The 23,396-nt window shown below is 40.1% G+C and overlaps 2 protein-coding genes across 3 annotated transcripts in view; one reads left to right on the forward strand and one right to left on the reverse strand.

Moving 5' to 3' along the window:
- Window positions 1-23,396, reverse strand: part of AKNAD1 (AKNA domain containing 1) — a 45,218-nt gene that overhangs the window by 14,678 nt on the left and 7,144 nt on the right. Inside the window, exons 5-6 of the mRNA XM_086391581.1 lie at window positions 18,533-18,666; window positions 7,592-7,748 (exon numbers count right to left, since the gene is read on the reverse strand). Of these exons, the coding sequence (XP_086247707.1) occupies window positions 7,592-7,748; window positions 18,533-18,666 (291 nt within the window). The remainder of the gene's footprint in view (window positions 1-7,591; window positions 7,749-18,532; window positions 18,667-23,396) is intronic.
- Window positions 2,601-23,396, forward strand: part of GPSM2 (G protein signaling modulator 2) — a 113,885-nt gene continuing 93,089 nt past the window's right edge. The window contains exon 1 of one of the 2 annotated variants that reach the window (XM_086391566.1): window positions 2,601-2,737. The gene's annotated coding sequence lies outside the window, so the exon portion shown is untranslated. Of the gene's footprint in view, window positions 2,738-18,556; window positions 18,699-23,396 lie in introns of those variants that run through there. The other variant, XM_086391562.1, reaches the window with a different exon arrangement.

The following is a 23,396-nucleotide window of genomic DNA, read 5'->3' on the forward strand; positions in this document are numbered from 1 at the left end:
TAAAAGTCTAGTTTACAGATGACAGAACACTCCCCCAACACACACCCCGTCTTTTTCTCTTTGCTTTGGTTTCGAATTACCCCAAACTCCACTAGAGGATGAAGAGACTGAGGATGGTTTTTAAATCCTTCACTGATTTAAATCTGATCACTGTTCAGCAGAGTCTAAAAGCCTTTCCAAAGCACTGTATTCAACTGTGAATTAAAACAAGGTTTAGAGACTGTCTAGAGGCCTAAATTATTGTTTATATGTCCCCGTTTAACACACACCCAAACATCACACTATGGAACTGAAAGGGCTGACACCACCCTTGCTATGGTTTTACCCTTTATGTAAACAAAAAAATAAACACTTTTCTCACCATTACAAACAATGGTGAGAAAGAAGCATCATTGTACAAATAGAATGTTTTGTACAGTGTACAAAATATTTCCATATTTTGAATTACTTCCTTAGGAAGTGTCTGGGTCAAAGGTTGTGAACGTGTTTGTGTGATGATACACGTGGCCTGATTGCTTTCCACCAAAGCTGCACGAACTGCATGCTGCCAACATGGGCAGCTTGCTTGGCCACACCTTCCTCTGCATCAGGAATTCTCTCTTGAAAATGTTCTTGTTCACTTAAAAAGTAGGGGTGGCCCTTGTGTTATGAACATTTCATCTGTTGTTAAAGGAGATAAATGTTTCCCCATATGTTTATTTATTGGTCGTATTCCCTACTTGTGACTTTTAGTTATTTTTTTATCCATCAATTTTTTGGGTTTGGGTTTCAGTGTTTTCTTATTGGCAAAAATGTGTTGATCGTTCCTTGTGCCAGGTGCCTCTCATATCGTCTCCTTTATCCCTTCCCACCATCCTGGCAGGTTGTCCTCATTTTAGTGATGAATAATCTGTGACTCAGAGAGTTTAAGCTGCTTGTCAGGGTCACACAGAGTGAGTGACCTAGCCGGCATCTGAGCCCTTCCCATGTACTTGTGTCGTTAACCACACATCTATGGCTCTTTCGTACCTGTGTCAGAGCACTTTGTATGATAAAGATCTCAATAGTGAGCACTGATTGCTCTTAGTGTTTTCTAGGTTGTCCACCTTTCTTAAAAATATTGACTGTGGTTTTGCAAACATTAATTGAAATGTTGATACTGTCAAAGAGGTGGTAGAAATGGCCAAGAAACCTACAAAAATGGGTAAATTTTACAAACAGTCAAAGAAATACAGATTAGCACAATATCAGTTTTCATTTATCACTTTAGTGAAGGTTTAAAAGAAAAAACAGATGCCCTGGTTTGGCTCAGGCTGAAGGCACCTTCATTCCCAGGCACTGCCGTGGCCACCACTTTGCTAAAGTCTAGTTTATCAAATTTTCGCTATGTACCTTTTGAACCATCATCTGCAATCCTAGATTTTTCTCCAAAGGAACTAATCAACTCTGGCCAAATGTTTCCATGTTAAATGATTTTACTGAAGCAGTGTTTATCCTATCAAAGAACCAGAAACAATTGAATGTCCATCAATAAGAGATTGGTTTAATAAGTCAGGGTCTACCCATACAATGAAATACAAAGCAGTGCTTAAAAATGCAGCTGTAGGTTTACTCAGTAACAGTTGAGAGGCCCCCAATATAATGTTAAATGAAAAAAGTATATTCTAAAACAATACATGTATGACCCCACTTCTGCAAAAAGCATGTGTGTCAGAGAAAAAAGACCAGTTTTTCTCCCAGAGAAATGTTCCTTTTTATACTTTTCTCTGTTTTCTGATTTGCTTTTTTTTTTTTTTTTTTACTTCACTCTCCCTCTGTGTTTTCTTTTATCACTCATAGGCCTACAAGGGATACCCCTGCACTTCAGATTTCCCTGGTAACTCAGATGGTAAAGAGTCTGCCTGCAGTGCAGGAGACCTGGATTCGATCCTGAGTTGGTAAGATCCCCGGAGGAGAGCATGGCAACCCACTCCAGTATTCTTGCCTGGAGAATCCGTGGGTAGAGGAGCCTGGTGGGCTACAGTCGATGGAGTCTCAAAGAGTCAGACACAACTGAGAGACTAACACTTTCACTTTCACTATATTAGAAGAATGTAGAGGGGTGCCCTCTACCTGAGTTGGGAGACCTGGGATCCAGTATCCCCCATCATTTGTGCTGGACAAGTCTCTTCACCTTTGTAAGCTTTCAACTTTTTTCTTCAAGAAGTCTTTGCAAGCAGCAAAGTTCTGAACCAGCAGAATTATTATTGTCTACAGCTTATTATAAATTTGTCATTATTATTTTAGGCCCAGGGGTTTTTAATCCCAGTATTTCCAATTCCTTTATAATGGAATTATCTCAAAATGTGGTCCCCAAACCAACAGCATTGGCATCAGTTGGGAGCTTGTTAGAAATGCAGAACTGTAGGCTCACCCCAGACCTGTTGAATCAAAGCCAGAATGCAGTAAGACCGGCAGGTGAGTCCTCGACACCCTGCAGTTGGAGACAAGCCCTGATCTAGAACAACTGCCTCAGGAAGCTTTCTCCTGCTTGCTCAGAGAGTGGGGAGGGTTAGCCATGTGGGCAGCTCTCACCAGCACTAACATCCAGGACACCCATTAGAAGGAGAGCTAAGTGATCTTAATTATGCTAATTTCAGAGTCACAGGCAGCCATACTGGGTGGGTAAAAGTGCCAAGGCAATGAGCTGAACGGAGCCAGGACGGGGCTCCTAGATGCTACCCTGGAGCAGAAGACAACCTCACGGCCATTTACTCTGGTTAGTCTGTTTTGTTTTGTTGTTGTTGTTTTTTTTTTAAAAAGCAGTTTGAATTTTAGAGTCAGTTCTTGAGCCCCACTTTGGGGGATTATTCGGCTTTTGTTTAGTCTGGTGAAGTCACTGAGAATTTAATTTCAGTACTCCGGGGATGGTGGGAAGGAGTAGCCTGAAGTAGAGTGTGGTGGGGGCGTCAAGCGACCACTTGCCTTTTTCTCACCCTCCCTCCCCCAGACGCCTTTGTGCAGAGGGTTCCCCCCAACCCAGGCAGCCAGGCTCCCGTGGAACCCACTGTCCACTTCTCCCTCTTGAACCCTCAGGAGGAGCCTGTCGCTGCACTCTTTGCTAGGGCTGTGGGGCCAGCTCCTCAGAAAAGGGGGCCTCCTGTCCCCTCTGGGAGCCCTGCAGAACGGCTGGAGTGGTCCTTGAGTAACTGGGGAGCCGCAAGAGGATTTGCCCTTAGGGCTGCAGTCCCATAGGAATGGACTCAAATCAGTTCTGTGTCCTTAAGGCATTGCATTCTCCTGCCTCGAGTCTCTTTCCCCAGACTCCTCACCTAGCTGCCTCCTCCTCATCCCCCAGTACTCAATTCACATCTCACCTCTGACCCTAACCTCCCCCAGTGAGTTACTTTTGGTCAAATCCCATCATGACCAAGGTAGCTACCCCCAGGTAATATAGTTACTATGAGCCAGGTCCTGTCTTAAGTATATATATTAACTCACTTAAATATCCTCATTACATCATTAAAAGTTCCAAGAAGCTGCCAGGTGAAGCCAATGCTGCTAGTCTTGGGACCAACTTTGAGATATTTCATTATAAACACACTAGAAATACTGGGATTAAAAACCCCTGGATCTAAAATGATAATGACAAAATTATAGCAAACATAATAGTTATCCTGGTTCACACCTTTACAGTTTGCAAAGTCTTTTTGCTGAAGAGGAGTTGGAAGCTTAGATAGGTATTATTAGCCTCACTTTACACAGGAAGAAACAGGCTCAGAGAGGTTACATAACTTTCTTAAGGTCACAAAGCTGATCAGTGACAGAGCCTGGATTTGAACCCAGACAGTCTGACTTCAGAGTCATAAAAATGCATTATTACTGGCACCTGCATAACACTTTTAACATTCTGTAGTTCCACGTTAATTTTATCTGTTCATTGCATGTGTCCCTCACAGAAATGTAAGCACCTTGACAGTAGGTGATTTGTCTGTCTTATTTATATTGTATCCCTAATACTTAGAAAAGTGCCTAACATTTAGCAATAAATATTTGCTGAATGAATAGGTAATACTAGCAGTAGACTCTCTTTTCAGGGCTATTTATCACAAAGTTATAGAGTCCTCATCATCTTGCAACAGTTGCTGTAAACTTGGGACCCATTAAGAGCAAACCCATACCTCATGGAGTGCTGACCAGGAGGCTGGGCTGCCTCACTAGGCTCGTTCACACCATGCTGAAGCTAACTGGCTCAGGACGAGAGAGAGAACCAGCTGTGAACCTTTGAGATCATTTGTTAAAACCACCCTGGCTCAGAGTTTACTATACTGAGTATGCACTCCATGTTGGGCATTCACTTAAATGTTTGGGCTGCAAAGATGGGTACAAAGGTGCAAGACAAATGAGACACAGTTGTATGGGGACACAGAGGCTGGGGCAAAGAATTCTGCCTTGGGGCGGGTGGCTGTGCATCAGGGTCAGGTCATATAAATGGCCTAACTCTGAAGATGAGGCTTGAATGAATGGGATTTTGCCAGGTCGGATTTTGTAAGTGTTCTGAGGAGGCAAACCTAACTTGTTTGGAAGGGCTAACATTTGTATAATCTTCAACACCTGTCTGGAATGCAAAAGTAGGAAGTCAAGAGATACCTGGAGTAACATGCAAATTTGGCCTTGGAGTACAAAATGAAGTAGGGCAAAGGCTAACAGAGTTTTGCCAAGAGAACGCACTGGCCACAGCAAACACCCTCTTCCAACAAGAGAAGACTGTACACGTGGACATCACCAGATGGTCAACACCAAAGTCAGATTGATTATATTCTTTACAGCTAAAGGTGGAGAAGCTCTATACAGTCAGCAAAAACAAGACCAGGAGCTGACTGTGGCTCAGATCATGAACTCTGTATTGTAAAATTCAGACTTAAATTGAAGAAAGTAGCGAAAACCACTAGACCATTCAGGTATGACCTAAATCAAATCCCTTATTATTATTTGTAAGGAATTTGACAAACAGATTCAAGGTGGAAGTGACAAACATTCAAGAGATTAGATCTGATAGACAGAGTGCCTGAAGAACTATGGATGGAGGTTTGTGACATTGTACAGGAGGAAGTGATCAAGACCATCCCCAAGAAAAAGAAATGCAAAATGGCAAAATGGTTGTCTGAGGAGGCCTTACAAATAGCTGTGAAAAGAAGCTAAAGGCAAAGGAAAAAAGGAAAGATATACCCATTTGAATGCAGAGTTCCAAAGAATAGCAAGGAGAGATAAGAAAGACTTTCTAAGTGATCTATGCAAAGAAACAGGAAAACAATAGAATGGGAAAGACTAGAGATCTATTTAAGGAAATTAGAGATACCAAGGGAATATTTTATGCAAAGATGGGCACAATAAAGGACAGAAATGCTATGGACTTAACAGAAGCAGAAGATATTAAGAGGTGACAAGAATATACAGAAGAACTATACAAAAAATATCTTAATGGCTCAGATAACCACCATGGGGTGATCACTCACCTAGAACCAGTCATCCTGGAGTGTGAAGTCAAGTGGACCTTAGGAAGCGTCTCTATGAACAAAGCTACTGGAGGTGATAGAATTCCAGATGCTGCTGCTGATGCTGTGAAAGTGTTGCACTCAATATGCCAGTAAATTTGGAAAACTTGGCAGTGGCCACAGGACTGGAAAAGATCAGTTTTCATTCCAATCCCCAAAAAAGGCAATGCCAAAGAATGTTCAAACTACTGCACAATTGTGCTTATCTCACATGCTAGCAAATTAAGGCTCAAAATTCTCCAATCCAGGCTGCAACAGTATGTGAACCGTGAACTTCCAGATGGTCAAGCTGGATTCAGAAAAAGCAGAAGAACCAGAGATCAAACTGCCAACATCTGTTGACTCATCAAAAAAGCAAGAGAGTTCCAGAAAAACATCTACTTCTGCTTTATTGACTACACCAAAGCCTTTGACTGTGTGAATCACAACAAACTGTGGCAAATTCTGAAAAAGATGGGAATACCAGACCACCTGACCTCCCTCCTGAGAATTCTGTATGCAAGTCAAGAAGCAGCAGTTAGAAATGGACATGGAACAACAGACTGGTTCCAAATCAGGAAAGGAGGACGTAAAGGCTGTATATTGTCACCCTGCTTATTTAACGTCTATGAAGAATACATCATGAGAACTGCTGGACTGGATGAAGCACAATCTGGAATCAGGATTGCCGGGAGAAATATCAATAACCTCAAATATGTAGATGAAACCACTCTATGGCAGAAAGCAAAGAAGAACTAAAGAGCCTCTTGATGAAGGTGAAAGAGGAGAGTGAAAAAGTTGTCTTAAGCTCAACATTTAGAAAACTAAGATCGTGGCATCCGGTCCCATCACTTCATGGCAAATAGATGGGGAAACATTATAGGGAGAGCCTTTCTTTTTTGGGCTCCAAAATCACTGCAGATGGTGACTGCAGTCATGAAATTAAAAGACGCTTGCTCCTTGGAAGAAAGGCCATGGCCAACCTAGACAGCATATTAAAAAGCAGAGACATTACTTTGCCAAAAAAGGTCTGTCTAGTCAAAGTTATGGTTTTTCCAGTGGTCATGTGTGGATATGAGAGTTGGACTATAAAGAAACTGAGCGTCGAAGAATTGATGCTTTTGAACTGTGGTGTTGGAGAAGACTCCTGAGAGTCCCTTGAACTGCAAAGAGATCCCAACCAGTCCATCCTAAAGGAAATCAGTCCTGAATATTCATTGGAAGGACTGATGTTGAAGCTGAAACTCCAGTACTTTGGCCACCTGATGTGAAGAACTGACTCATTTGAAAAAACCCCGATGCTGGAAAAAATTGAGGGCAGGAGGAGAAGGGGATGACAGAGGAGGAGATGGTTGGATGGCATCACCGACATGATTGACGTGAGTTGAGCAAACTCCCGGGGTTGGTGATGGACAGGGAAGCCCGATGTGCTACAGTCCATGGGGTCGCAGAGTCAGACACAACTGAGTAACTGAACTGAACTGAACATACATCCTGTCCTTAACTCTGACTAAAATCTATTTAAGTTTGAGTAACATCCACAATCATTCAGATGTTTCCATTTGTTGGAATTTTAATTTGGTCTGAAATGGTCTTATATTTGAGGTTACAAAAAGAATGGAGAGACTGTGGTGATCAATTTGAATTCGTGATCTTGCATACATAGACAATCCAAAAGAGTTTAACTTGAGAGAAAGAAAACGTAGAAGTGGACTCGTGGAAAATAGTTCTTTCAGTGAGTATGCTATTATGTAGCAGGGAGAGTACAAAGCTATTAAGAAGAAAAATGATTTCTTCCAGGCACACACAATCTACAAAAATGTTATTATTCATCCAGAAGAAATAGTTCTTCAGCAGTTCATCTGTTTAAGCTGCACTGTTACATCCTAAACCAATAAGAAATTTCAAAAACCAACACTTGAAATAGCTTCTAATTTTTAAAATCTGGTTCTACTTTAAATAATGATTCATAGGCCTTTGGAAAGTTAAATTTTCATGAAATGTTAAGATAGAATTCAGTGATTCCATAAATTAGGATTCTATACATACATAAAAACCATTTTTCCTGGCATGAAATTAGCTGTAGGTTGCTGTATTACCTCATTTAAGGGTGGAGAGGATGTGAATGACAAGTCATCCAGGTTGATTGGAGAATTCACAGGAAGAGAGACAGCTGAAGTACGTTTGCTTTTATAAATTTTCTCTTTAAAATCTTTAAGTAGCATCTCCAACTTGAAGATTTCACCTTCTACTTTTCTAGGTAAATATAAACAAACGGCATCTTATTGGGTATGCAGTCCATATTGTTACTAGTAACAACAGTTCTTGAATATAGCATTGATTTACATTTTTAAGGTGGTCTGTCTTCAGACAGGAAGGATGATGGACCCTGACAGACATCCTGTTTATAGTTTCACTTCAAAGGCCTGGACTCTTCTCTTTATTTTCTTCCAGTTTTATGGAGATATAATTGACATACAGGACTGGATAAATTTAAGGTGTACAGCATAAAGATTTGACTTTCATCATGAAATAATTACCACAAGTTTAGTGAACATCCATCATCTCATATAGACATAATATTAAATAAAAAATATTTTATGTGTGTGATGAGAACTCTTAGGACTTACTCTCAACTTCCTTATAACATACGGAACTGTTAATTATATTATGTTGTATATTTCTAATTCTTATTTTGTTATTCATTAGCTGTGTATCCTTGGGCAGATTATTTAATCTTTCTGTGTCTCAACTATGAGATAATACCCTGCTTGTGTGGATCTGATTATTTTGACGTCCCTTACAGTTAGTTCTAGGAGCTATAATTCTGAGAAAATAATGATTTATATGACTTGAAAAAGAATAACATGAAAAATCTGAGTAATTTAATAAGCTTGATCCATAGGTATATGTGCATATAGGTATATGTGTATATATGTATAGTTTAGGGCTTCCCTGATGGCTCAGATGGTAAAGAATCTGCCTCCAAGGCAGGAGACTCCATGTGCACATACAAATATAAGTATATATATTTTGCCCCCAAAGAATTAATTTTCCCCAAATTCATTAAAATTATACAATTTTATCTATTACCCCCCCAAAAAAAAAGTATCAATAAATTCCAAAACTTTAAAAATTATATCACAGCTGTCTCACTCACTAAGATCAAAAACAATGCAAAGGTGTTCCTTCTTACTACTCCTATTCAACACTGTACTGGAAGTGCGACCTAACGCAATAAGACAAGGAAAGGAAATAAAGAGTACACATTGGAAAGGAAGAAATAAAATTGTCCATAGATGACATGATAGGGTAGAAAATTCAGGAGAAGCAACCAAAAAACTTTGAAACTAGTAAGCAATTATAGTGAAGTTGCAGGGTGTAAGGTTAATATATGAAAGTCAATCACTTTCCTAAATATCTTTGCTGAACAAGTGGAATTTGAAATTAAAAACATAGTATCATTTGCATTTAGATCCAAAAAATTAAATGTGGATTGGCCAGAAAGTTCATTTGGATTTTTCATATTATTGTACAGAAAAACCTGAAGGAACTTTTTGTCCAACTCAAAACTTAGGTATGCTATGCTAAGTCACTTCAGTCGTTTCCGACTCTGTGCGACCCCATAAACTTAGGTATAAATCTAACAAAATGTGCACAAGATCATTATGGAGAAAACTGCAATACTCTGGGTGAAATCACAAAAGCAAATAAATGGAGAGATGTTACACATCCATGGATTGAAAGAGTTGATAGTATCAAGATGTCTGTTCTTCCCAACTTGATCTTAACCAATCCTAGTAAAAAAAAAAATTCTGGCAACTTCTTTTGTGGCTATTGACAAACTTATCTAAAGTTTATATGTAGAGACAAAAGACCTGGACCAGTCAACACAACACTGAAAGATAAGAACAAGTTGGAGGACTGACAGGACTCAACCACGAGACTTACTCTAAAGCTATAGAAATAAGGCAATGTAGTATTGATGAAGCGCAAGACTAACAGATCAGCGGAACAGAAAGCCCATGAACAGACCCACATATAATTAGTCAGCTGATATTTGGCAAAGGAGTAAAGTCAATAGAATTGAGCAAAGATAATCTTTTCAATAAACGGTGCTGGGACAATTGGACATTCATTACAAAAAAATCAGTCTAGATACAGACCTTATACTCTTCACAAAAATCAACTCGGAATGGATCATAGGCCAGGAATAGAAGGATCATGTTTAGGTATCGAATGAGTTGTTTTGTTTTGTTTTTTAATGTTCCTGAAGAGTTATCTAAAGTCTTCTTTGTTGAACTCACCCATAATCCCACTTGGATTAGGTGCCTTTGGGAGATTTTTTGTTTCTAGAAACAAACTAGATCTTTTCTAGTTTCCTCTTGTTTTTAGTCTTTTGGGATTTCCTACCTCTTTTTGAGTAGATTTTAATAATTTATATTTTCCCAGAGACTTGTCTATTTCATCCAGATTTTAAAAGGTGTTGATAGGAAGTTGTTCAATCCCAGTCAATCTAAAATTTTTCTTCTGGTATTTTTCCATTCTCATTCTTAATGTTATTTATGCTTTCCACTCAAACTTTCCATTGGCTATTTTATAGATATTTTCAAAGAAACTATTTTATTTTATTGATCAAATTATTGTAAATTGTATTTATTGCTTCTTTTTAGGAATCTCTTCCTTTTGGAAGTTTATTTTATTGTTCTTTTTCTGCTTTCCTGGTTTGAGTACTTAGTTTATTGATTTTGAACTTTACCCCCCCCCAATATTAAATACATTTTAAAACAATATTTTCTTCAAAGTATTGTGGTTTTTTTAGCTACAATACATTGGTTTTCATATGTGCTTTTCTCATTTATTATTGACTTGTAGATTAGTGTGTGTGTGTGTATGGCAGAAAGTGAAGAGGAACTAAAAAGCCTCTTGATGAAAGTGAAAGAGGAGAGTGAAAAAGTTGGCCTACAGCTCAACATTCAGAAAACAAAGATCATGGCATCCGGTCCCACCACTTCATGGGAAATATATGGGGAAACAGTGTCAGACTTTATTTTTGGGGGCTCCAAAATCACTGCAGATGGTGACTGCAGCCATGAAATTAAAAGACGCTTACTCCTTGGAAGGAAAGTTATGACCAACCTAGATAGCATATTCAAAAACAGAGACATTACTTTGCCAACAAAGATCCGTCTAGTCAAGGATATGGTTTTTCCAGTGGTCATGTATGGATGTGAGAGTTGGGCTATAAAGAAAGCTGAGTGCCAAAGGATTGATGCTTTTGAACTGTGGTTTTGGAGAAGACTCTTGAGAGTCCCTTGGACTGCAAGGAGATCCAACCAGTCCATTCTAAAGGAGATCAGCCCTAGGATTTCTTTGGAAGGAATGATGCTAAAGCTGAAAGTCCAGTACTTTGGCCACCTCATGCGAAGAGTTGACTCACTGGAAAAGATTCTGATGCTGGGAGGGATTGAGGGCAGGAGGAGAAGGGGACGACAGAGGATGAGATGGCTGGATGGCATCACTGACTCGATGGACATGAGTCTGAGTGAACTCCAGGAGTTGGTGATGGACAGGGAGGCCTGGCGTGCTGCGATTCATGGGGTTGCAAAGAGTAGGACACGACTGAGCGACTGAACTGAAGTGAACTGAACTGTAGATTAGTCATATCGATTTTTATTTAATGCAATAATTATTTAGATGTGTTAATATTTTCCCAGTTAGTACTTTTTTTAGAGAAGTTTTAGCTTCTCAGCAAAAGTGAGAGGAAGATACAGAGATTTCCCATATATTCTCTGCCTCTACACATGCAGAGCCTTCACCATTATTGACACCCACTCAAGGTGGTACGTGTGCTATAACTGATGAACCTACATTGACACATCATATCACCCAAAGTCTATAGTTTTACATTGGGATTCACTCTTGGTGTTGTATATTCTATGTTTGAACAAATGTATAATATGTATCCATCTTTATGATATCATGTAGAGTGTTTTCACTGCCCAGAAAATCCTTTGTACTCCACTTATTCAAACTTCACCGATCCCTACCGCCAGCAACCACTGATATTTTTCTTGTTGCCATAGTCTTGCCTTTTCCAGAATTTCACATAATTGAAAGCATGCAATATGTAGCCTTTTCAGATCAGCTTTTTTCTCAGTATTAAGCATTTAGGTTTTCTCCATGTCTTTGCTAACTTGATAGCTCATTTTCTTTTAGCACAAATGATGTCCCATTGTCAGAACATACCATAGTTATTAGTATGGTCCATCTATTGAAGGACATCTTGGTTGCTTCCAAGTTTTGACGATTCTGAATACAGCTGCTTGAAACATTTGTGTGCATGTTTTTGGACATAAGTTTTTATCTCCTTTGTGTAAGTACCAAGGAGTGTGATTGCTAGATCATATGGTAAGAGTATGTTTAGTTTTGAAAGAAACCACCAAATTGTCTTCCAAAGTGGCTACAGCGTTTTGCATTCGCACCAGCAATAAAGGAGAGTTCCTACTGGACGACATGCTCACCAGCATTTGGTGCTTTTAGCATTCCAGATTCGGGGCACTCTAACAGTGTGTGTAGTTGTATCTCATTGTTTTAATTTGCATTTCCCTGATGACATACAACATGGAACATCTTTTCATATGTGTTTTTGCCATCTTTTACATATGCGTATTTCCCTTTTCTGTATTTTCTTCAGTGAGGTATTAAGATCTTTAGCACTTTTTTATTGGGTTGTTAGTTTTCTTATTGTTGTAAGAGTTCTTTGTGTGTTTTGGATGACTATCTTTTATCAGAAGTGGCTTTTGCCAATATTTTCTCCCAGTCACTGTCTTGTCTTCTCATTCCTTTTACATAGTCTTTCACAGAGCACACCTTTTAAATTTTAATGAAGTCTAGCTTATCAATTATTTATTGTATAGGTGGTGCCTTGATGTTGTATCTCAAAAATAATCACCATAACAAAGGTCACCCGGGTATTCTCCTGTCTTATCTTTTAGGGGTTTTATGGTTTTGCCTCCCCCAAAGGCCCCAAATCCAAGTGGGATTATATGAGAGTTCAACAAAGATGTTAAGTAATGCTTCTGGAACACAAAAAGAAAAGGGAAAATATCCCCACTCACTCTATAGATAAACATTAGGGTATTTATTAATATGTTTCATTATATTAATAAATTAAAGGAGATTAAGTAGATTTCTAGATCCCATGGGTTAAACTTCTTCCTAAATTAAAAAAAAAAATCTCACTCTAGTAATCCAGAAATAGAAGGAAACTTTCTTGATAAAGCTTATCTACTTGAACCTACAGCAATCCTCATACCCAGTAACATTTGGAAGAAATCCCAGTACCATTAGGAATATGAGAAGAATGATTGCTTTCACTAGTATTGTGATTATTCCATACTGTTTTGGAAAAAATAGCAAATGAAGTAAAGAAATGTGATATAGAAAAGTTGGAGAGAAGTAAAGATATATAAATATTTAAGGAGAAAAAGGAAGATGAGGGGACCTATCATTTGCAGATGCTACGATTGTCATACTAAAAACTAAGACAATCAACTGAAAATCAGTGAAATATTAAGAGCAGAATTGCATCAGGTAGCCCCACATAAGTTAAATTTACAATTTTCTTTATTTCCTGTATATGAATTACAGAAAACATCCATTAACAACACAGAGAAAAGTCTAAAATAGCTAAGAACAAATTTAACAAAACGTGTATAAAATCTACATGAAAAAAACTTGCTGGAGATGTTTTCATTGGAATAGGATGAGAATACTCATTGCAAAGATTTTAACTTTTCCTGAACTAATCTATAAATTCAGTGAAATCCTAAACAAAATTCAAATGGAATTTTATTAAAGAAAATTGGTTCTTAAAAGTATATTTCTCAATAAAAGTGACTATCAATGAAAAAATAAATTTGAGCTAATTAGGAAGTTAATTAGTAAGAAGAATGAATAAGAATACCTAAAGAAAGTTTAAAAAAGGAGAAACATCAAAAAATATACTTAACCTATAGTAATTTAGAACTATGTGGTTAATGCAGAAATAGAAACATAGATCAGTGGGGAGAATAAAACCAATCCCAAAATTGGGCTTCCCAGGTGGCACTAGTGGTAAAGAAAAAAACCCACCTGCCAATGCAGGAGACATAAGAGACGTGGGATAGATCCCTGGGTTGGGAAGATCCCCTGAAGGAGGGCATGCCAACCCACTCCAGTATTCTTGCCTGGAGAATCCCATGGACAGAGGGGCCTGGTGGGCTACAGTCCATAGAGTCACAAAGAGTCAGACAATACCGAAATGACTGAACACACTGCATGCGGATGTGTATTAATACACATGGGGGTTTTGTATATGATTAAAGTGGCTTTACACTGGTAAGAAAAGGCTGCCCTGTTCAGTGAGTATTGGGACAAAGATCTAAGCATGGAAAGCCAGACTGATAAATAAAATATAGGAAAATATGCTCTAGTCTGGCAGGAAGAAGAAAATTCAGCAGGCAGCAAGGGACACTAAAGATTTAAAGGAAGTGAAATGATGGAAGAAACTCTCAAGGTAGCAGGAAGAGATGGGCTCAAGGATCAAGACTGTAGAGGTTGGAAGGTGAATGAAGAAAGAGGAGGTGACAACATGCAGATCCAGAGGTAGAGAAAAGACATTTTTTGAAGGAATTTGTGATCTTTTCTGTAAAATAGAAGACAAGAGTATATGCAGATAGTATCAGAGACAAAGAATTGATGGAGATAGAACTTCATTTCTTGACTCCTTGCTTTCTGGTCCTAGTGTGTGAAAGAATCAAATACCTATCAGACTACATTCTGACAAACAAGATGGATGAAATCCAAGTATTTTTGAATGTTAACTTTCAAAGGCAGCAATAAGAAGGTGTTAAGTTGGCTTAAAGCTCAACATTCAGAAAACTAAGATCATGGCATCCAGTCCCATCACTTCATGGCAAATAGATGGGGAAATAGTGGAAACAGTGGCTGACTTTATTTTGGGGGGCTCCAAAATTACTGCAGATGGTGACTGCAGCCATGAAATTAAAGATGCTTACTCCTTGGAAGGAAAGTTATGCCCAACCTAGACAAAATAATAAAAAGCAGAGAAATTACTTTGCCAACAAAGGTCTGTCTAGTCCAGTTCAGTTGCTCAGTCATGTCTGACTCTTTGTGACCCCATGAACCACAGCACGCCAGGCCTCCCTGTCCATCACCAACTCCTGGAGTCCACTCAAACCCATGTCCATCGAGTCGGTGATGCCATCCAACCATCTCATCCTCTGTCATCCCCTTCTCCTCCTGCCCTCAATCTTTCCCAGCATCAGGGTCTTTTCAAATGAGTCAGCTCTTCGCATCAGGTAGCCAAAGTATTGGAGTTTCAGCTTCAACATCAGTCCTTTCAATGAACACCCAGGACTGATCTCCTTTAGGATGGACTGGTTGGATCTCCTTGCAGCCCAAAGGACTCTCAGGAGTCTTATTCAACACCACAGTTCAAAAGCATCAATTCTTTAGCACTCAGCTTTCTTTGTAGTCCAACTTTCACATCCATACATGACCACTGGAAAAACCAAAACCTTGACTAGACGGACCTTTGTTGGCAAAGTAATGTCTCCGCTTTTTAATATGCTGTCTAGGTTGGTCATAACTTCCCTTCCAAGGAGTAAGCGTCTTTTAATTTCATGGCTGCAGTCACCATCTGCAGTGATTTTGGAGCCCAGAAAAATAAAGCCTGACACTGTTTCCACTGTTTCCCCATCTATTTCCCATGAAGTGATGGGACTGGATGCCATGATTTTAGTTTTCTGAATGTTGAGCTTTAAGCCAACTTTTTCACTCTCCTCTTTCACTTTCATCAAGAGGTTCTTTAGTTCCTCTTCACTTTCTACCATAAGGGTGGTGTCATCTGCATATCTGAGGTTACTGATATTTCTCCCGGCAATCTTGATTCCAGCTTGTGCTTCCTCCAGTCCAGCGTTTCACATGATGTACTCTGCATATAAGTTAAATAAGCAGGGTGACAATATACAGCCTTGATGTACTCCTTTTCCTATTTGGAACCAGTCTGTTCCATGTCCAGTTCTAACTGTTGATTCCTGACCTGCATACAGGTTTCTCAAGAGGCAGGTCAGGTGGTCTGGTATTCCCATCTCTTTCAGAATTTCCCACAGTTTATTGTGATCCACACAATCAAAGGCTTTGGCATAGTCAATAAAGCAGAAATAGATGTTTTTCTGGAACTCTCTTGCTTTTTCCATGATCCAGCGGATGTTGGCAATTTGATCTCTGGTTCCTCTGCCTTTTATGAATCCAGCTTGAACATCTGGAAGTTCATGGTTCACGTATTGCTGAAGCCTGGCTTGGAGAATTTTGTGCATTACTTTACTAGCGTGTGAGATGAGTGCAACTGTGCAGTAGTTTGAGCATTCTTTGGCATTGCCTTTCTTTGGGATGGGAATGAAAACTGACCTTTTCCAGTCCTGTGGCCACTGCTAAGTTTTCCAAATTTGCTGGCATATTGAGTGCAGCACTTTCACAGCATCATCCTTCAGGATTTGAAATAGCTCAACTGGTATTCTGTCACCTCCACTAGCTTTGTTTGTAGTGTTGCTTCCTAAGGCCCACTTAACTTCACATTCCAGGATGTCTGGCTCTAGGTGAGTGATCACACCATCATAATTATCTAGGTCGTGAAGATCTTTTTTGTACAGTTCTTCTGTGTATTCTTGCCACCTCTTCTTAATATCTTTTGCTTCTGTTAAGTCCATACCATTTCTGTCCTTTATTGTGCCCATCTTTGCATGAAATGCTCCCTTGGTATCTCTAATTTTCTTGAAGAGATCTCTAGTCTTTCCCATTCTATTGTTTTCCTATATTTCTTTGCATTGATTGCTGAGGAAGGCTTTCTTATCTCTCCTTGCTATTCTTTGGAACTCTGCATTCAAATGGGTATATCTTTCCTTTTCTCCTTTGCTTTTCACTTCTCTTCTTTTCACAGCTATTTGTAAGGCCTCCTCAGACAGCCATTTTGCTTTTTTGCATTTCTTTTTCTTGGGGATGGTCTTGATTCCTGTTTCCTGTAGAATGTCACAAACCTGTCTATTCAAGGCTATGGTTTTTCCAGTGGTCATGTATGGATGTGAGTTGGACTATAAAGAAAGCTGAGCACTGAAGAATTGATGCTTTTGAACTGTGGTGTTGGAGAAGACTCTTGAGAGTCCCTTGGACTGCAAGGAGATCCAACCAATCCATCCTAAAGGAGATCAGTCCTAGGTGTTCATTGGAAGGACTGATGTTGAGGCTGAAACTCCAATACTTTGGCCACCTGATGTGAAGAGCTGACTCATTTGAAAAGACCCTGATGCTGGGAAAGATTGAGGGCAGGAGGAGAAGGGGATGACAGAGGATGAGATGGTTGGATGGCATCACCGACTCGATGGACGTGGCTTTGGGTAGACTCCGGGAGTTGGTGATGGACAGGGAGGCCTGGCGTGCTGCGGTTCATGGGGTCACAAAGAGTCGGACACGACTGGGCAACTGAATTGAACTGAATAAGCACACAATAGCTGACTTAAGCAGTTTGTCCACTAATCTGCAGAATTCTTTTGCTTACTGAAAGCCATTGACAGTGGCCTTTGTAGCCATCATTTAGAAGATTCTCAACATGGCAAGGCCTCAAGGGTTGGACTGGGTTCTGCTTTTTGCCCATTTGAGAACAAGAGAAGCTGACCATGCTTGGCTTGCTCTGAGGGGAGTTTTGGGAGAGGCCAAGTCTTTTTCTTGCCCCAGTGTTGAAAGCTTTTCCTGTATATGGGATATAACTGCAGTTGAAACATTTTTGATTTATACCAGGGCCATGCACAGTGTGGGTGTAACTAGGATATAAATAAGGCCTTGCATAGTTTTGGTCTTAATGTGCACAGAGGCTGTCTTTAAAATGACTGCCAAAACAAGTGGGGTTTCTTGGAAAATAAATATCCTCACTCTATTAGTTTTTAAACAAATAGTGAAAGCATGTGGAGATCTTTTTTTCCAAGAGAAAAAAAGCCTTTGGGGGAAAAAATCAATATTAAAACCACATCTTTGCTGTCTAATTACTCAGTATTGAAATAGCCATAGACAGAGATGTCATTCATTTTGAAGAAGTAAGATTGTACTTTGGGAAAATTACTTCAGGACAGTAGTGCCAAAATATAAGCCATTAAAATATTTTGGCGTTGAGAATGAATTCGTGTTAAAATACTACGAATAGAAAGAGCTGAATTTACAAATATGAAGCCTACTAAATGAGTTCTTTAGATTCATACCAGGAAATTACATGGAACCAACCCCAGCCTTGAGTCCTAGGATATATCTTTTAAAATTATTTGGGTTGCAGAGAGCAGAGCATGGGGCCATCAAAATGGCCAGCTGGAATCCTCAGTATGCTTGTGCGCTCAAGTTTCTAATGTGAATTAATTCAGGAATCATTTGACTTCAGGTTTTAACATTTTGCCTTTATCAGGATTTGTGGGTCCCTCACCCCAACATTAATCAACCTAACAGTGATTCTTTCCTGCCTGCTATCCCTTGGGTATTGTCTGTGGATAGGGAAAAAGAGGGACAGAAAAGAGTTAGGCAGGGGAAATAAAGGCAGGAATGAGGTAAAGGAGAGGGCAGGGCGGGGGGACCCTGTGGAGGAGAGGGTCCTCTGGGCTTAGCAGATGAGCATTTCTGCGGTTTTCTTGTGCTCTTCCGAGTCTCAGGACCAATTATCATGACATCCAGCACAATGCAAGGCAGTGGCAGTGTCTCCTCCAGGGGACAACTGTTCATTTGGGACACTCCTTCTGGGTGCCCCCCACAGGACCGTACACAGAGCAGGAATTTCATACTGCTCGCTGCGTGGGGTGACACCAGTTCAAAGGTGACACTGTTTTTGCTGACCCGAGACCAGTAGGTCTCCGAGCGCTAGGCCAGCAGCCCCTGCAGAATCCCTCCGGAAGGAGCTCACCTCTGACACTTCCACCCCACAGAGGTGAAGCCTGCCCTACCTTTCTGGATCAAAGTCCTTGACAGCTGGGGATTCGTGCTCCTGGACTTGCTCCTCCAATGTCAGGTGCTTCTCCTTGTTGGCCAGAAACTCCTGCTCCAGCAGTTTGAGGCGTCCCTGCAATTTCTCCAGGACCTGTAGCAGTGACACGCTGGAATCATTCACGTGTAAGCCCATGTGTGTAGTAGTAGTTTTTTCTGCCAACACAATGAGGGTGTACCCTACAGGAGTGTTAAAATTAAGCCGCCATCCTTCTCCTGGCAGTGGTTGTGTTTCAGCGTCTGACATCTAAAATACAGACAACCCAAGAGCCATCTTAACATTTGCAACACCCCCACAGCACAGAGTGAGACTTACAGTGACTTCTGATTTCTTTCCTAGCACCCACTCAGAGGCCTTTTAATTTTGTTAATGGCACGTTAATAATCCCACATATTTGCAGAATAATTTTTAGCTTATAGAGCACTTTTCCATTCATTATCTTATTTAATCCACTATCAGTATGGTAAATGTCACAAAGTAGGTTTATTATCCCAGTTTTATAGAGGAGGAAATTGAAGCTCTAGAAAGTATGCCAGAAGCCACATAGAACTTGGAAACCATAAATGCTTGAGAAGGGTGGAGAAAAGGAAACCCTCTTGGTGGGAATGCAGACTGACACTGCCACTATGGAGAATAGTATGGCAGTTCATTGAAAAACTAAAGCTAGAGCTACCATATGACACAGCAACCCCATTACTGGACACAAATCCTGAGAAAACCATAATTCAAAAAGACACGCGTTCGAGTCCCACTCGGGGTAAAAAAAAAAAAAAAAAAAGACACGCGCACTCCAATGTTCACTGCAGCACTGTTTATAATAGCCAGGTCATGTCCATCAACCAATGAAGAGATAAAGAAGATATGATGCATATTAACAATAGAATATTACTCAACTATAAAAAGGAATACATTGGGTCATTTGCAGAGATGTGGATGGACCTAGAATCTGTCATACAGAATGAAGTAAGTCAGAAAAACAAATATTGATGCGTGTATGTGGAATCTAGAAAAACGGTGCAGACGAACCTACTTGCAGGGCAGGAATAAAGACGCAGAAGTAGAGAATGAAGATGTGGATACGGCAGAGGGATGAATTGGGAGATTGGGATTGACGTGTGAACTGCTGTGTGTAAAACAGATCGCTCCTGGGAACCTACTCTATATCACAGGGAGCTCAGCTCAGTGTTTTGTGATGAGCTAGTTGGATGCAATGTGGTGGGGAAGTGGGAGGAAGGTCGAAGAGGGAGGTTCAGTAACCCTAACCCTAACTCTAAAATTTTACACCTCCAGAGAAGCACCTAACTTCTAGGGTTACTCAGTCACGTCCAACTCTGTGACCCCACAGACTGCAGCATGCCAGGCCTCCCTGTCCATCACCAACTCCAGGAGTTCACTCAGACTCATGTCCATTGAGTCGGTGATGTCATCCAACCATCTCATCCTCTGTTGTCCCCTTCTTCTCCCGCCTTCAATCTTTCCCAGCATCAGGGTCTTTTCAATTGAGTCAGTTCTTCACATGAGGTGGCCGAAGTATTGGAGTTTCAGCCTCAACATCAGTCCTTCCAGTGAATATTCAGGACTGATTTCCCTTAGGATGGATTGGTTCAAAAGCATCAATTCTTCAGTGTTCAGCCTTCTTTATAATCCAACTCTCACATCCATACATGACTACTGGAAAAACCAAAACCTTGACTAGACGGACCTTTGTTGGCAAAGTAATGTCTCTGCTTTTTAATATGCTGTCTAGGTTGATCATAACTTTCCTTCCAAGAAGTAAGCATCTTTTAATTTCATTGCTGCAAATCTATCTGCAGTGATTTTGGAGCCCCCCAAAATAAAGTCAGCCACTGTTTCCACTGTTTCCCCATCTATCTGCCATGAAATGATGGGACCAGATGCCATGGTCTTAGTTTTCTGAATGTTGAGCTTTATGCCAACTTTTTCACTCTCCTCTTTCACTTTCATCAAGAGGCTCTTTAGTTCCTTGCTTTCTGCCATAAGGGTGGTGTCATCTACATATCTGAGGTTATTGATATTTCTCCTGGCAATCTTGATTCCAGCTTGTAGATCTTCCAGCCAGCATTTCTCATGATGTACTCTGCATATAAGTTAAATAAACAGGGTGACAATATACAGCCTTGATGTACTCCTTTTCCTATTTGGAACCTGTCTGTTGTTCCTGTCCAGTTCTAACTGTTGATTCCTGACCTGCATACAGATTTCTCAAGAGGCAGGTCAGGTGGTCTGGTATTTCCATCTCTTTCAGAATTTTCCACAGTTTGTTGTCATCCACACAGTCAAAGGCTTTGGCATAGTCAATAAAGCAGAAATAGATGTTTTTCTGGAACTCTCTTGCTTTTTCAATGATCCGACAGACGTTGGCAATTTGATTTCTTGTCCCTCTGCCTTTTCTAAAACCAGCTTGAACTTCTGGAAGTTCATGGTTCATGTACTGTTGAAGCCTGGCTTGGAGAATTTTGAGCATGACTTTACTAGCATGTGAGATGAGTACAAAAGTGCAGTAGTTTGAGCATTCTTTGGCATTGCCTATTTTGGGATTGGAATGAAAACTGATCTTTTCCAGTCCTGTGGCCATTGCTGAGTTTTCAAAATTTGCTGGCATACTGAGTGCAGCACTTTTACAGCATCATTTTTTAGGATTTGAAATAGCTCAACTGGGATTCCATCACCTCCACTAGCTTTGTCTGTAATGATGCTTCCTAACTGACTTCACATTCCAGGATGTCTGGCTCTAGGTGAGTGATCATACCACCATGATTATCTGGGTCATGAAGATCTTTTTTGTACAGTTCTTCTGTGTATTCTTGCCACCTCTTCTTAATATCTTCTGGCTTCTGCTAGGTCCATACAATTTCTGTCCTTTATTAAGCCCATTTTTGCATGAAATGTTCCCTTGGTATCTCTAATTTTCTTGAAGAGATCTCTAGTCTTTCCCATTCTATTGTTTTCCTCTGTTTCTTTGCACTGATCACTGAGGAAGGCTTTCTTATCTCTCCTTGCTATTCTTTGGAACTCTGCATTCAAATGGGTATCTTTCCCTTTCTTCTTTGCTTTTCATTTCTCCTCTTTTCTCAGCTATTTGTAAGGCCTCTTCAGACAGCCATTTTGCTTTTTGCATTTCTTTTTCTTGGGGATGGTCTTGATCCCTGTCTCCTGTACAGTGTCACAAACTTCTGTCTATAGTTCATCAGGCACTCTGTCTATCAGATCTAGTCCCTTAAATCTATTTCTCACTCCCTTTGTATAATCGTAAGGGATTTGATTTAGGTCATACCTGAATAGTCTAGTGGTTTTTTCCATTTTCTTCAATTTAAGTCTGAATTTAGCAACAAGGAGTTCATGATCTGAGCCACAGTCAGCTTTTGGTCTTGTTTTTGCTGACTGTGTAGAGCTTCTCCATCTTTGGCTGCAAAGAATATAATCAATCTGATTTTGGTGTCGACCATCTGGTGATGTCCATGTGTAGAGTCTTCTCTTGTGTTGTTGAATGAGGGTGTTTGCTATGACCAGTGTGTTCTCTTGGCAAAACTCTATTAGCCTTGCCCTGCTTCATTCTGTACTCCAAGGCCAAATTTGCCTGTTACTCCAGGTGTTTCTTGACTTCCTACTTTTGTATTCCAGACCCCTATAATGAAAAGGACATCTATTTTGAGTATTAGTTCTAGAAGGTCTTGTAGGTCTTCATAGGACTGTTCAACTTCAGCTTCTTCAGCATTACTGGTTGGAGCATAGACTTGGATTACTGTTATATTGAATGGTTTGCCTTGGAAGCAAATAGAGATCATTCTGTCATTTTTGAGATTGCATCCAAGAACTGCCTTTTGGACTCTTTTGTTGACCATGATGGCTACTCCATTTCTTCTAAGGGATTCTTGCCCACAGTAGTAGATATAATGGTCATCTGAGTTAAATTCACCCATTCCACTCCATTTTAGTCCACTGATTCCTAGAATGTCGACATTCATTCTTGCCATCTCCTGTTTGACCACTTCAAGAGGGAGGAGATATGTGTATACATATAGCTGATTCACTTCGTTATACTCCAGAAACTAACACAACTTTGTACAGCAATGATAATAAAAAATAAATAATCCAGTAAAAAAAATTGAAGTTAAAGGACCTGGGATTGAATGGCTTGGAGGATGTGATGGAGCAGGAATATCAGGAAATTTAGCCAGAAGCTTTGAGTAAGTCCTCCAGATGTAGCTCATGCAGATGAGTATTTAAACTCTGCAGGTCAGGGTCTTGATGTACAGAGGCTACAGCTGTGCAGCCCCAGTCGCTAAGCATTCCCTGAGCACTGCCCATGTTTAGTCCTGTGCCAAGAGTGTGAGAGACACAAAAGTTGTATCAGGCACAGTCTCTTGTCTCAGAGATTTTATTCCAGTTGGGAATAGAGACTGTGGAATAGAATACTTTGCCATGGCTCAATGGAAGACGTGAGACTTAACTCAGTTTAAAGGATGCTCAAGAGGGCTTGGACCAGGCAGTATCAGTGAAAATGAAGAGGAAAGGGTAAATTGGAGAGATACTACCAAAGGCAAGAATGCTGCATCGTGGGGTTAGAGAATCAGATACACCAGAGTTCAAGTTCAGATTGTTACCTACTAATTGTATGATTTCAGTCACCTTGAACTCTAAGCTTCAACTTTTGCATTTGAGAGCATAATAGCCCTCACCTCATGTTGTGAAAATTAAATGAGATACTGCTTAGCACCAGGAGCATGGTACACACTCAATAGATGGTAACTATCATCTTCATTATTACTCTTACTATTATTAAAATAAACAAACAAGTTTAG

This window comes from Bos grunniens, chromosome 3 (assembly GCF_055505025.1).
Source record: "Bos grunniens cultivar Pamir isolate PY7600 chromosome 3, Bosgru_T2T1.0, whole genome shotgun sequence".
NCBI classification, from domain to species: Eukaryota; Metazoa; Chordata; class Mammalia; order Artiodactyla; family Bovidae; genus Bos; species Bos grunniens.